This window comes from Prionailurus bengalensis, chromosome E2 (genome assembly GCF_016509475.1).
Source record: "Prionailurus bengalensis isolate Pbe53 chromosome E2, Fcat_Pben_1.1_paternal_pri, whole genome shotgun sequence".
Lineage (NCBI taxonomy): Eukaryota > Metazoa > Chordata > Mammalia > Carnivora > Felidae > Prionailurus > Prionailurus bengalensis.
In genome coordinates, this window is record NC_057352.1 from 50,316,598 (window position 1) to 50,330,407 (window position 13,810).

The following is a 13,810-nucleotide window of genomic DNA, read 5'->3' on the forward strand; positions in this document are numbered from 1 at the left end:
CAGCCTGAAACCTACTTCAGATTCTGTGTCTCCATTTCCCTCTGTCTCTCCCCCACTTGTGCTCTGTCTCCGTCTCTCAAAAAAAAAAAAAAAAAAAAAGTAATCAAAAGAGACCTTGACAAAAAAGAGGCCTAAAGACTTCCAGGTAGACACAGCAGAAAGAACAAACATGTCTAGGATATCTAGGCAGCTCAGTCAGTTAGTGTCCAACTCTTGATTTCAACTCAGGTCACGATCCCACAGTTCATGGATTGAGCCCCGTGTCTGGCTCAGAGCCTGCTTGGGATTCTCTCTCTCCCTCTGTGCTTTTCCCCTGCTCACACGTGCACACGTTCTCTCAGTAAATAAACATTAAAAAAAAAAAAAAAAAAGTCCAGTTCCCATCCTCAGACACTGACATTCAGGGGTTCCCAACGAAAAGGTGTTACCTGGATGCCCAGGATGACCACGCTCTATAGGCATCAGTCAATAAATCCTATCCATATGGAGATTCAAGTAGTTTTCTTTTTTACTTCATGTAAACTTTTATTTGAAGCATAACACACACACTGAAAAGCACACAAATCTACTGTACAGCTCAATGAAATTACACAAAGAGAACACACTTGTATAACCAGACCTAGCTCAAAAACCAGAACACGAACCAGCATCCCAGAAGGCCCCTTGTGCCCTGTTCCGGGCATTGGCCACCACCCCGTCCCAAGGACCATCGTGACTCCTAACACCACAGATCAGGTTTGCCTAGTTTCCACCCTTAAACAAACAGAAGCCTACAATTTGACTCCTGAGTGTCCAGCTTCTCTCGCTCAACATGCTGTGTGTAGGTCACCTACTGTAGCTCAGTTTATTCACTCCCATTCTGAAGTAGTGTTTCACCGCATGACTGGACCATGATGTATTTATCCATTCTCCTGTTGATGAACAGTGAGGTTGTTTCCAGTTTGGGACTATTACAAATAGTACTGTTTTAAATATTCCTGTACATCCAATCAGCTTTTATTTATTTTTTTATTTTTTATTTTTTTTTGGGACAGAGAGAGACAGAGCATGAATGGGGGAGGGGCAGAGAGAGACGGAGACACAGAATCGGAAACAGGCTCCAGGCTCCGAGCCATCAGCCCAGAGCCTGACGCGGGGCTCGAACTCACGGACCGCGAGATCGTGACCTGGCTGAAGTCGGACGCTTAACCGACTGCGCCACCCAGGCGCCCCCATCCAATCAGCTTTTAAATATTTCATTCACAAAGAACCAAGGACCACCAAACATTTGAGGAAAGACTCCAATATGAAAGGCAAGACTGAAAACATGAAAGTCATTCAGAGATAACACAGTAAGAAAAAAAAAAGCCTTTATAAAATCTTCAAAAAGATAAAAGAACGTATTCCCATCACGACATAATGACTTCAGCATTTTTCAAAACACTTTAAAAAAACCTAGGGATTCCTGGGTGGCTCAGTCAGTTGAGTGTCCGACTTTGGCTCAGGTCATGATCTCACAGTACGACAGAGCAGAGCCAGCTTAGAACTCTCTCCCTCCTTCTCTCTCTGCTCCTCCCCTACTTGCATGCATCCATGCTCTCTCTCACTCTGCAAAATAAACTGAGGGTTGATGGGGGGTGGGGGAGAGGGGAAAGTGGGTGATGGGCATCGAGGAAGGCACTTGTTAGGATGAGCACTGGGTGTCGTATGGAAACCAATTTGTCAATAAATTATATTAAAAATAAATAAATAGGGGCGCCTGGGTGGCTCAGTCGGTTAAGCGGCCGACTTCGGCTCAGGTCATGATCTCACGGTTCGTGAGTTCAAGCCCCGCGTCGGGCTCTGAGCCGTCAGCACAGAGCCCGGAGCCTGTTTCAGATTCTGTGTCTCCCTCTCTCTCTCTGACCCTCCCCCATTCATGCTCTGTCTCTCTCTGTCTCAAAAGTAAATAAACGTTAAAAAATTTTAAAAAAAAGAAATAAAAAGAAATAAAAATAAAAATAAATAAACAAACATTAAAAAAAACTTAAAAACTCTTGAAAACCACAAATACGGGGGCGCCTGGGTGGCTCAGTCGGTTAAGCGTCTGACTTCGGCTCAGGTCATGATCTCGCGGTCCGTGAGTTCGAGCCCCGTGTCCGGCTCTGTGCTGACAGCTCAGAGCCTGGAGCCTGTTTCCGATTCTGTGTCTCCCTCTCTCTCTGACCCTCCCCCATTCATGCTCTGTCTCTATCTCAAAAAAATAAATAAATAAACGTTAAAAAAAAAAAGAAAAAAAAAAACTACAAATACAATAGCAGAACAAAGGTGATGAGAAGCAGCCCATCACATGGGCATTCTCATGTGCAGAATGTGCATTCGACCCCAAGTGGCAGGTGAAAGTGGTTCACGAACAAAGGACTGAGTTCCAGGCTAAGACAGCAGTCCGAACACACAAATGTCATTTTGCTTCCCTTGAAAGCCCAGTAAAATCACTACGGCAAAAAACAAACCTACAAGCTAGGTAGGTACCTAACTGCACTGTATTTGCAAAACAACAACAACAACAAAAACCCACAACACTGGAAGTTATCGATAAACAAAAAAACTAATGAAAATAGGTACCTGTAAGGTTAGGGTTGAACAGAGTGGGATAGCAAGGGGTAAAAGCAAGAATTCTGTGTTTATCTTTCTGAAGAATTTTGAAAATCCCTTAAATTAAGAACAGTTGGAATAAACAAATACTTATTTGAATAAATAACTCTACACCCAAACAATAACGTAACTGATAAAGAAAGGATTTATTCCAAGGACTTCAGAAACACAGTATTTTGACTGTACACCCTTAGCAAGATCCATCGTGAAGACAAAAAACAAACAAAAAAACAAAAAACAAAACAAAACAAAAAACTCTATTCCGTGTAGTAACATCAATGTTGGTATTTTGAACCTATTTCATGTTGTAGGTTAAAGCAAGTAATTATGCTGATCATGTTAGGGATCCAGATCTTCAGAGTAAGAGAAATGATGCACAATTATAAAATCAAAGAAATCAGATGAAAATTCAAATGTTAAAACTGCATTAAAAATACCAGTATGAGGGTGCACCTGGCTGGCTCAGCAGGTAGAGCATGTGACTCTTGATCTCGGGGTTATAAGTTCAAGGCCCACACTGGGTGCAGAGATTACTTAAAAATAAAATCTTTAAAAAACATTAGTATGAACTCTAACTTTTTAAGATAAATATTTTCTTACTCTGTTCACTGAAATGGCACAGAAACAATGTCACTCTGGTAGCAATGGGCATCTATTCAGAGTCCAGATTATATCCCTTGATATGACTCATCATGAAAAGGGCTCCCTGGAAAAAAACAGGCAATTTCAGGTATGAGGGAAGGGAAGCACAAGGTGAAACTGGGACATCTTGCGGTGTCAGAAAGCAAGGTAGTTACTTAAGAATAATGGGTCACATTTAAAGGATATAAGATCCAGCTTGAAAGACCTTCTAGTGGCCAAAGTGACGACTTGAGCATTAAAAGGAACAAGTGTGAGTACATATAGTGAATCAATAAAAATCTGTACACCCTTTATGATATTTTTAAAAAATAGGGATGCCTGGGTGGCTCCATTGGTTGAGTGTCCAATTAGGCTCAGGTCATGATCTCGGTCGGTGAGTTCAAGCTCCGCGTCAGGTTCTGTGCTGACAGCTCGGAGCCTGGAGCCTGCTTCGGGTTCTGTGTCTCCCTCTCTCTGCCCCCCCGCCGCGGCTCACACTCTGTCTCTCTCTCAAAAATAAGTAAACATTAAAAAAAAATTTTTAAGACAAAAAATGATTTGTACTACTTAAGCTACTATTAAAATTATTCCCTGTTTTGGAAGTTAATAATTAAGGAAAATGAAGCAAGCATTTATTCTGTCCCAGTTGATGAGAGAAAGCAATACATCACAGAAGAACATTAACTAAAAAATGTAGAAAAACCAAAGAATTAGAAAAACATCACTTCTCACGCTGTAATGATAGCAATTTAAGCAAAGATTATCAAGTAATGTTCTCAAAACACACAGTTTTAACAGTTAAGTGTATTACGACACAAAATTCTTCAGTTTGAAGGAAAGAAACAATTTTTTTTTTAATTTTTTAATGTTTTTATTTATTTTTGAGACAGAGAGAGACAGGGCAGGAGCAAGGGAGGGGCAGAGAGAGAGGGAGACGGAGAATCCAAAGCAGGCTCCAGGCTCTGAGCTGTCAGCACAGAGCCCAACGCGAGGCTTGAACTCACGGGACTGTCACATGACGACCTGAGCCAAAGCTGGACCTTTAACTGACTAAGCCACCCAGGCGCCCTAAAGGGAAGAAACAATTACACAATAGAGGGGTCAGACTCTCATCATCTGGAGTCAGGAGTTGTAACTAAGGTGACCAACCTGGATTGTGTGTCTTTGATATTAAGGCATTTTGAAACACACAGTCATCTATGATGCATTCTAGCCAAAAATACTTCATTTGAACCCACCCAGCATTTAGATCTAACTTGCAGAAATTTCAGAATTTCAGAATTCCAGAAAATTCAAAGGACAAAGGAACAACCTAAAAGACCAGGAGGGAGCAACCAAACAAATCTAGAAGACATTCTGCAGGACATTCTGCAGGACGCACTGCTTGATCTCTTAAGCAAATCAATGTCATTACAGAGCATGCTAGATTAAAACAAATTTAAAAGATGGGACAACTAGGTGATATGGGTAGCGCTGAACCTAACTGATTTGAATAAACAAGCTACAGTCTACTCTGGGTCAAATGGGAAAATTTGAGTAAAGTCTGTATGTGAAGATGTGTCAAATGTTTACTGGAATGGACAGGGAGAGACTGTTCACTGAAAAGGGCAGATAACAAAGTAACACGAAAAAATATGATTTCAGGTTGGGGTTAAAATACAAATATCTACACCTGAGTGTAGAAAAAGACCAGCGTTCACTAAAGGATTAATACTGATAATCTCTGGGTGGTGGGAATGTAATGATTCTATTTTTTTATGCTTAACTGCCTGAATTTTCTAATTTTTTTTACAAACCTCATGTCCTTTTATAGTAATATAAGGTTATTTTTCATCCTAAAAATGGGTAAATGTTGCAGACAGCTCAGATAAGGAGAAAAAACATGACTCTGGATCTTACATATGTAAAAAGACGCTCAATCTCACTGATAAGAGATAAGCAAATTTTAAATTATACATACACACAAAAAGATCAAATCCCATGCAGTTACTATGACAAAAAAGAAAAAAAGGGTAAGGAGCAAATAACATCCTTGTAGATAATAAAGAACAAAATGAATACATCTTGTCCAAAGACAGAGCTCCCCATCACCTTTTCAGTCCCCCATGCTTAAATCTGAGCCGAACAACTATGAATCACTGAAAATCTTCTAGTAAAGTCAAAAGCAAACATATAGGGTGAATAAAAATCACCTTAGAGAAATGTTTCGTCACATTCTGAGGCTAGCAATACCTGCTACTAAAACAAGACAAGGAAATTACAAGAAAACTACAGACCAACATCCCTCATAAACAAATGCGAAAATTCTCAACAAATATAAGCAAATAAAATTCAGCAATGTATTAAAAGAACTGTACATGATGACCAAGTGAGTTTTATCCCAGAAATAAAAGGCTGTTCAAAATTCAAAAATCAATCACTAACTCACCATATTAGCAGAAAGAAAAATCACACATAATCTTTTCAACAGAGGAAAAGCATATGACAAAATTCACTTCTCAGCAAATTAGGAGTAAAGGCAACTTCTTTAACCTGATAAAATGCATCTGTAAGGAGCAGTATATGCAGACTGCCAGGGTTCAAATCTTACCTCAGCTACTCTGTAGCTGAACAACTTTGGGCAATTTGCTTAATTCTCTGTTTCAACTCCTTCGTCTGTAAAACGTGGAGAACAGCACATATTCATTAGCGTTATGTGATTGAGCTAGTAATGAGTTAGTCCCTGTAAAGTGCTTAAAGCACACACACAAGGCATGTGTAATGTATAGCTAACATACTAGTGAAACACTGATAATTTCCTCTTAAAATGGGAACAAGGACGTTCACTCTCACTGCTCCTACTCAACATCATACTTGAAGTCTTATCAGGAGCAGAAGGGCAAGCAAAAGAAACAAAAGGCATACCTATTGTAAAAGAAAAACTAAAATGACTTCTATATACAGACATCATGATCTCTCTTTTTAATTTATTTATTTTGAGAGAGTGAGAACACAAGCACACACGTGAGTGGGTGAAGAGGCAGAAAGAAAAACAGAGGAAGAATCTGAAGCAGGCTCCACGCTGTCAGTGCAGAGCCCAACATGGGGCTAGATCCCATGAACTGTGAAATCATGACCTGAGAAGAAATCAAGAGGCGGACGCTTAACCAACTGAGCTACCTAGGTGTCCCTCAGAATCTCTTTTATTTGGAGAGGAAAGGGTGAGGGTGGCCTTAGAACTGTTAATTCTGGTGATGGTCACACAACTCTAAACATTTATCAAAACTGATAGAACAGTACATTGAAAAGACTAAATTTTACTGTATGTAAGTTAAACATTAAAAATTTTAAATTAGTTTTAATATCCACAGAGCACTAAGATTCAGCACTATGAAACAAGAACATGATGCTATAAAAAAGGACTATTCGAGGAACAAAAAGTTATTCAAACGTAAAAATATGAAAGGAAAAAACACAGGAGTTGAAGATACTGAGAATTTCCCATGAAGTGGAAAAAAGTCAAGGGTTAGAAAATAGTCAAGGGATAAAAATTAGAGGGCCAGTACAGAAGATCTAACATAGGATTCAACATCTGAATAATGAGTTTTCCAAAAAATGACATAAAATGAAGAAAAGAGAATACCTCCCCCCAAAGGTTCCAGAGGCCAAACACAATCGACGAAAACAGACTCCTACCAAGTTATAGCACTGTGAAATATCAGAAAAATCAGGAACAAAGACAAGGTTCTATCAGCTTCTAGAGATAAAGAGACCTTACATATATGAGCAGAAATCAGCAAAACAAACTTCTTAATAGAAACAATGGAAGTTAGAAAGCAATAAAGCAGCTCCTTTAACATTCTAATTGAAAGCTATCATTATAAATCCTAGAATTATTATTACAAAACAGAATTCTATACCAAACAAGCACCAATTAGGCCTTAGGGTAACATCATTATTTTTAGAAATACTGTTTTCACACCTTGAATGTCTACTATGCATCATCCGTGCTCAAGTAGTTGAGGATTTATTCTCATTTCGGTGGAACATGCTAAGGAAAAAAAGACAACACAGGACCCAAGAAACGGAATCCAACAGAAAAGGGAGATAGATGAATGGAACACCCAGAGGGGTGATGGTGACAAAGATACTAGGTTTAAAAGTGGTAAAACCAAGGCAAGGCGGAAGTCAGAAGGCAAAGACAGGACTTCAAGATGAAAGTAAAAGATTATTTAATGAATCGAATTACCTTGGGAGATGATTTTTATACAATTCTGAGAATTTAGGGTCAAATTAATAGTAAGGACATAGACACCTAAGCAAAAGCAAAATGGCAATTATTAACTCCACAGAAAGCAAGTCGTGTAGGAAAAGCAATCACGGGATCTATCACCTGGTTCAGAGCTGAACTTGGGGTTGTTCACAGTCAGTACAAAAATGTAAACATGGAATACTGATCTAACCAAAATTAGACATGGTAACAACGGCAGGCTGGGGAGTTGGGGAGGGCCTGATGGTGGAAGGGTGTGTGTTGGGAATGAGGGGGAAGAAGGAAGAGGGTATTAAAATAAGACCTACCGTGCCTGGGTGAAGCCCACACACAATGAAAATACCAAATTAAAAACTGGAAAGCAGTTTCTTCCGCGGGGGAATGAAGCAGGATGAAGGGTGATGGGAACCATTAGTTTTCAAGACAGGCCTTTTAGAAATATTTGACTATGTTTATGTGGATGCACAACTTTCATTAAAACGAAAACTAGCCTGGGGCGCCTGGGTGGTGCAGTCGGTTAAGCGTCGGACTTCAGCTCAGGTCACGATCTCGCGGTCCCAGCCCCGCGTCAGGCTCTGGGCTGATGGCTCAGAGCCTGGAGCCTGGAGCCTGTTTCCGATTCTGTGTCTCCCTCTCTCTCTGCCCCTCCCCCGTTCATGCTCTGTCTCTCTCTGTCCCAAAAATAAATGAACGTTGAAAAAAAAATTAAAGGGGCGCCTGGGTGGCGCAGTCGGTTAAGCGTCCGACTTCAGCCAGGTCACGATCTCGCGGTCCATGAGTTCGAGCCTCGCGTCAGGCTCTGGGCTGATGGCTGGGAGCCTGGAGCCTATTTCCGATTCTGTGTCTCCCTCTCTCTCTGCCCCTCCCCCGTTCATGCTCTGTCTCTCTCTGTCCCAAAAATAAATAAAAACGTTGAAAAAAATTTTTAAAAAGAAAAAAAAATTAAAAAAAAAAAACAAAAAACGAAAACTAGCTTTCAGATAACCACTCTGGCCATCACAAGACCAACGTTGGTGGACAAGAATGGAAATGGTATCGGGCAAACCAGTTGGGAAGCTATGCCTTAATCCAAGCGAAGAACGGCAGTTCGATAGCAGTGAGTGAGATTGGCGAGGAAGCGGTCAGAAAACGATTTTCAACGTAGACACAACAGCACTTATTGACTGCTTGAACCAGGAGAGAAAGTAAGGATGGATGAGTCCTAAGGGTTTTGTTTGATCGGAGCGACTGTGTGGGTAGATCCTTTCAATGAGATGGGGCAGTCTGAGGGAAGGCGCAGGATGGGGAAGGGGTAGGTTCGAATGACCCCTTTAAGTTTGACAAACCTACGCCAAAAAGAGGAAGGCGGCGGGGGTGGGGTGGGGGGGGGGAGCTGAAAAGAGAGTAACAGGTATACGTCCCAAAAGGACAAAATGCATCATACGTGAACTTTCTAATAACTAGATCCCATGCGAGGGCAGAAAGTAGACAGATTTATCTTGGCCTTGGTGCCGGCTGGCAAGAGCCTCGGGACTAAAGGTCTGACGACAACATCCTACGCTCACACTGCCTTTCACGGGAGTTCAGTACTAGCGCGCTGCGGGTACCGACAGCCACCGCCAGCGTCCCCAGATCAGGGTGGTGCTCACGTGCCGGTTCCCGCGCTCCGGGAAGGGGCGGAGGCTCGAGCCAGGCCGCGGGCAGTGGCAGTGCGAGACGCCCGCGTGCACGCGTCTCGGCCCCGCACCACCGCGCGGAGAAAGCACGCGGGCGAGGATGCGGGGCTCGCGCGGTGGGGACCCTCGAGACCGGCGCCACCGGGGGCCCCGGGCCACGCACGCCGGACCAAACACGCCTCACGTGAAGCGCGGGGCGGGGCAAGCCTCCTCTCGCCTGCGGCCCAAACGCTCACCCGACGGCACGTAGTCTTCGTCCTCCTCTGAGGTGGAGAAGTCTTCAGAATCGAATTCCTCCATGTTGCTGCTGCACCGGGCGGACGAAGCCACAGGACCGCAGCAGCTGCCCCCAACGGCAAAGCTCTAGGGAGAGACCATAGAGCTGCGGTGGGGGAGCCGGCGGCTGGGGCGGCCCCCACAACGTGTGCGCGTGCGCAAAAAGGGCTACGTATTCCAAACGCGACACTTCCGGGCCAATACCTAGCGCCTGGCGCTGCTGTGGTGGTTGACGGAGCACAGGCTCCGCGTGGAAGCGGTGCCTGATGGAACTTGTAGTCTCCACCACTGTCTGGACGCTTTGATTTAATAAATGTGCTTAAACAAAATTATATGTCTGTGGTATTACAGTTGACGTTCGTTACTTACAGCTTGGTATTTTCTAATCGCTTACTTGCTTAAACTTACTGTAACCCCAAAATCAGTATTCGCGGTGCTTTCTGGGGTTATTCGCGGACATGCGCAGAGGATGAAAAGCTGAAGTCAACCAGCGGTGCGGGGTACTAGCAGAGGTTGAACAAGGCAGACAATGGGCTTTCTTGCCTCATCTCTCATGCTGTAAATAATTGTCCTATTTGCAGTCTATTTGGTGCCACGTTTTTTGCGTTTCCGTGCTTTTTGTTGGTGATTTTGCTGTTAAAAATGACCCCCAAGCGTAGTGGTGAAGTGGTGCCTAGTGCTCCTAAGCGCAAGAAGGCTGTCATGTGCCTTATGGAGAAAATACGTGTGCTAGATAAGCTTCGTTCAGGCATGAGTTGTAGTGCTGTTGGCCGTGAGTTCAATGTTAATGAATCAACAATCCGGTACATCAAGAAAAAGGAAAAGGAAATTCGCCGATCTGTACGTGAGGCTGCTCCGGAAAGTGCTAAAGTAACGTCTATAGTGCGTGAGGAAGCTATGGAAAAGATGGAAAAGCGGCTAAATTTGTGGATTCATGAGATGACAACCGATAAAAAGGGCGTGGTGGACAGCATTGTCGTGAGGCTGAAAGCCAAAGAAATTTACGGTCATGTAACCCAAGGCCAGAAAAACGTTAAACCTTTCTCCGCCAGCGCTGGCTGGCTTGCACGTTTCAAAAGGCGATATGGTGTGAACAATGTTAAACTTGCAGGTGAGGCAAGTTCTGCAGATCGGGAGGCTGCAGAAGAATTTAAAAAACATTTGCTGAGTGTTATACAGGACAAAGGATACGTGGAAGAGCAGGTTTTCAACGCTGATGAGACTGGCTTATTTTACAAGGACGTTGGCAAAAGAACCTATATAACACAAATGGCCTGCAAAGCCCCTGGCTTTAAATCATTCCAAGACTATGCAACTTTGCTGTTGTGCACTAATGCCAAGGGCGACTTCAAGTGCAAACCTCTAATGGTATACAGAGCCCAGAATCCACAAGCACTTAAAGGGAAAAGCGTCAACCATATGCCTGTCCATTGGAGATGGAACAAAAAAGCGTGGATGACATCCAGCTGGTTCCACAACTGCTTCGTACCAGAAGTTGAATGCTATCTCCAGGGCAGAAACCTTGCCTTCAAGGTTTTATTAATTTTGGATAACGCCCCAGTCCATTGCTGTGAAGAACTCAAAAATGCCCACCCCAACGTAGAAGTTCTTTTCATGCCCCCAAACACTACATCTCTCATCCAACCCCTGGATCAGGGTATAATAAAAGCTTTCAAGGCACACTATACCAGGGAGCTTTATAGCAAAGGTTTCCAGGCTCTCGAATCCAACAAGGAAACTACCATGATGGACTATTGGAAGTCCGTTACCATACGTAACGTTATTGATTATGTTGGGACAGCCTGGGGCAGCATCAAACAAGCTACTATCAATAGCTGTTGGAAAAATGTTTGGCCAGACTGTGTGCAAAATTTCGAAGGCTTTGAAGGTGTTGCAGAAAGCATAAAGAAGAGTGTCGAAAACATAATGCATATCGCACGGCAAATAAGTGGAGAAGGCTTTGACGACATGAAGGAGGAAGATGTGGAGGAAATTTTGGCAGAGAAGGCAGTAGAACCCACCAACGAAGACCTGGACGAGATGGCAAAACAAGGCATTGGGGTCGGCAGTGATGAGGAAGGCGATGAGAGTCAGCCTAAGACTTCAATAATTGACCCTCTTACAGCGACCAAAATATCAGAATGGAATTCTGCCTTGGAAAGAATTTTCAATGACATGATAGAGTGTGACCCTATGCTTGATCGCAGCCTCAAATTTAAGCGCCTCACCTCTACAGCATTTGCCCCTTATGCCGAGATGCTTAAAGATTTGAGGCAAAAAGCTAAGCAGACAAGGCTGACCCAACTTTTCGAGCCAGTTTGGGAGGGAAAATCGCCGACTCCGTCAACAAGTCACGAGAGGCAAACTCCTGAGGTTGAACTGCCAAATGTTGACATGCTTCCCTCTTCCTCTTCTGCAGAATAAACTCCACCTACCTCCCCCGTGGTTATCGTGGGGCAAACCAAGGTCAAGAGGTTTAACCACACTGTGTGCTGTAGCATCACACATCCTGCAGTTCCATCAACAGTAAGATTTTAGTTAATGTTTTAATGAAATCTCTAACGTTTTCCACACTCTATTTGCATTACTGTGAAATATACAGTATGTGTTGACGTACTCTGTGTTTATGTGAATATTGTATGTTATACTGTGTGTTTGCTACATGTACTACATATGATTACTGCATGTGTGTGTCTGACTGAGGAAAAGAGTTAAGTAATACAATCTCAGTATTGTAGAGGACGTTATACAAAAATGCTGTAATTGAAACCGTGTTTTATTATATAAAAACACTGCACATAATTATTGTGTGAAAGATGTATTAAATAAGGTGTTTTTGAACAGAAACACACATGAAACAAGATTATGTATTGATCAGTTGACAAAAAAGATTGTGACCGGAGACTAACAGGAACCCAACCCTGAATTGCTAACTGAATGTGCACGATGAGTTTATAAACATAACTACTGTGAACGAGAATCAACTGAATCCTAGAATTCAGACAACACCCACATGCATCTTTCAAGTTAATCCACATGGAAGTACGGCCACCTATGGTCTCTATCATTTTATCAGATTAAAAATATTTCTTAATTAGAATCCAATTATGGGAAGCAGTAATCAGAAACAAATACACAGGAGACAGCAACAATTAACATCCTTTTGTTCAGGTTTAGGGTTTTTCTCAGCTGAAAATTGCTCTTCATTGTTACTCTATACTAGTCTGGGTTTGAGTCACCCAGTCCTAGAGTTAATCTAAGAAATAGATGAACACACCTGTGATTAAAAGGACATTATGGTGAATGGGTGACAGGCATTAAGGAGGGCACTTTTCGGGATGAGCTCTGGGTGTCATATCTAAGAGATGAATCACTCACTGGGTTCTACTCCTGAAGCCAAGACCACACTGTATGTTAACTAGCTTGAAAATAAAAATTAAAAAAAATGTTAAAAAGGGGCACTGTGGTGGCACTATAGCAGCAAACTTTTAAAAACAGCCTAATTGGGGACACCTGGGTGCCTCAGTCAGTTAAGTGTCCAACTTCAGCTCAGGTCATGATCTCGTGGTTCATGGGTTCCAGCCCTGCATCGGGCTCTGTGCTGACATCTCAGAGCCTAGCCTGCTTCAGATTCTGTGTTTCCCCCTCTCCCTGCCCCTCCCACACTTGTGCTCTCTCTCTCTCTCTCTCTCTCTCTCTCTCTCTCTCTCTCTCTCTCAAAAATAAAATAAAACATTACAAATAAATAAATAAAAAGTTAATTGAAACATAATTCACAGACCATAAAATGTACCCATCTAAAGTACACAGTTCAGGGGTGCCTGGCTGGCTCAATTGGTAGAGCATGTGGCTCTTGATCTTGGGGTTGTGAGGTCAAGCCCCATGTTGGGTGTAGAGATTGCCTAAATAAATAAACTTTAAAGTGCACAACTCAATAGTTGTGGTAAATTCAGACTTGTGCAGCCATCACATAAAAAAATGAGCCTCTGACCCATTTCTCCCCAATCCCCAGCCTCAGGCTAATCTGTCTCTATAAACTTGCCTATTCTGGACTTTTCATGTAAATGGTATTATACAACATGTGGTCTTTTGTAACTGTCTCCTTTCACTTAACACATCTTCAGAGGTAATTTCTCTTTGGGATGTACCTGTGGAATTGCTTGATCATATAGAAATCATATGCTTTACCTTTCGGGGAACCACCAGATTGCTTCCCAAAGCAGCTGTGCCATTTTATAACCTCAACAACAATGCCTGAAGGTTCCAGTTTCTGCACACCTTGCCAAACCCCTTGTCTTTTTTTTTTTTAATTTTTTTTCCAACGTTTTTTTATTTATTTTTGGGACAGAGAGAGACAGAGCATGAACGGGGGAGGGGCAGAGAGACAGGGAGACAC

At 42.6% G+C, this 13,810-nt stretch overlaps 2 protein-coding genes across 5 annotated transcripts in view; one reads left to right on the forward strand and one right to left on the reverse strand.

Moving 5' to 3' along the window:
* Positions 1-9,579, reverse strand: part of CFDP1 (craniofacial development protein 1) — a 124,104-nt gene extending 114,525 nt beyond the window's left edge. For 2 of the 4 annotated variants that reach the window (XM_043599703.1, XM_043599704.1), the window contains exon 1: positions 9,375-9,576. In XM_043599703.1, the coding sequence (XP_043455638.1) occupies positions 9,375-9,438 (64 nt within the window). In that variant the 5' untranslated portion in view covers positions 9,439-9,576. Of the gene's footprint in view, positions 1-3,213; positions 3,320-9,374 lie in introns of all 4 variants that reach the window. The other 2 variants (XM_043599702.1, XM_043599701.1) reach the window with 2 other exon arrangements.
* Positions 9,580-10,056: 477 nt separating this feature from the next.
* On the forward strand, positions 10,057-11,838 carry LOC122494322 (tigger transposable element-derived protein 1-like). The gene has a single exon (XM_043599385.1). It carries the CDS (start codon positions 10,057-10,059, stop codon positions 11,836-11,838), a length of 1,782 nt encoding a protein of 593 aa, XP_043455320.1.
* Positions 11,839-13,810: the final 1,972 nt, after the last annotated feature.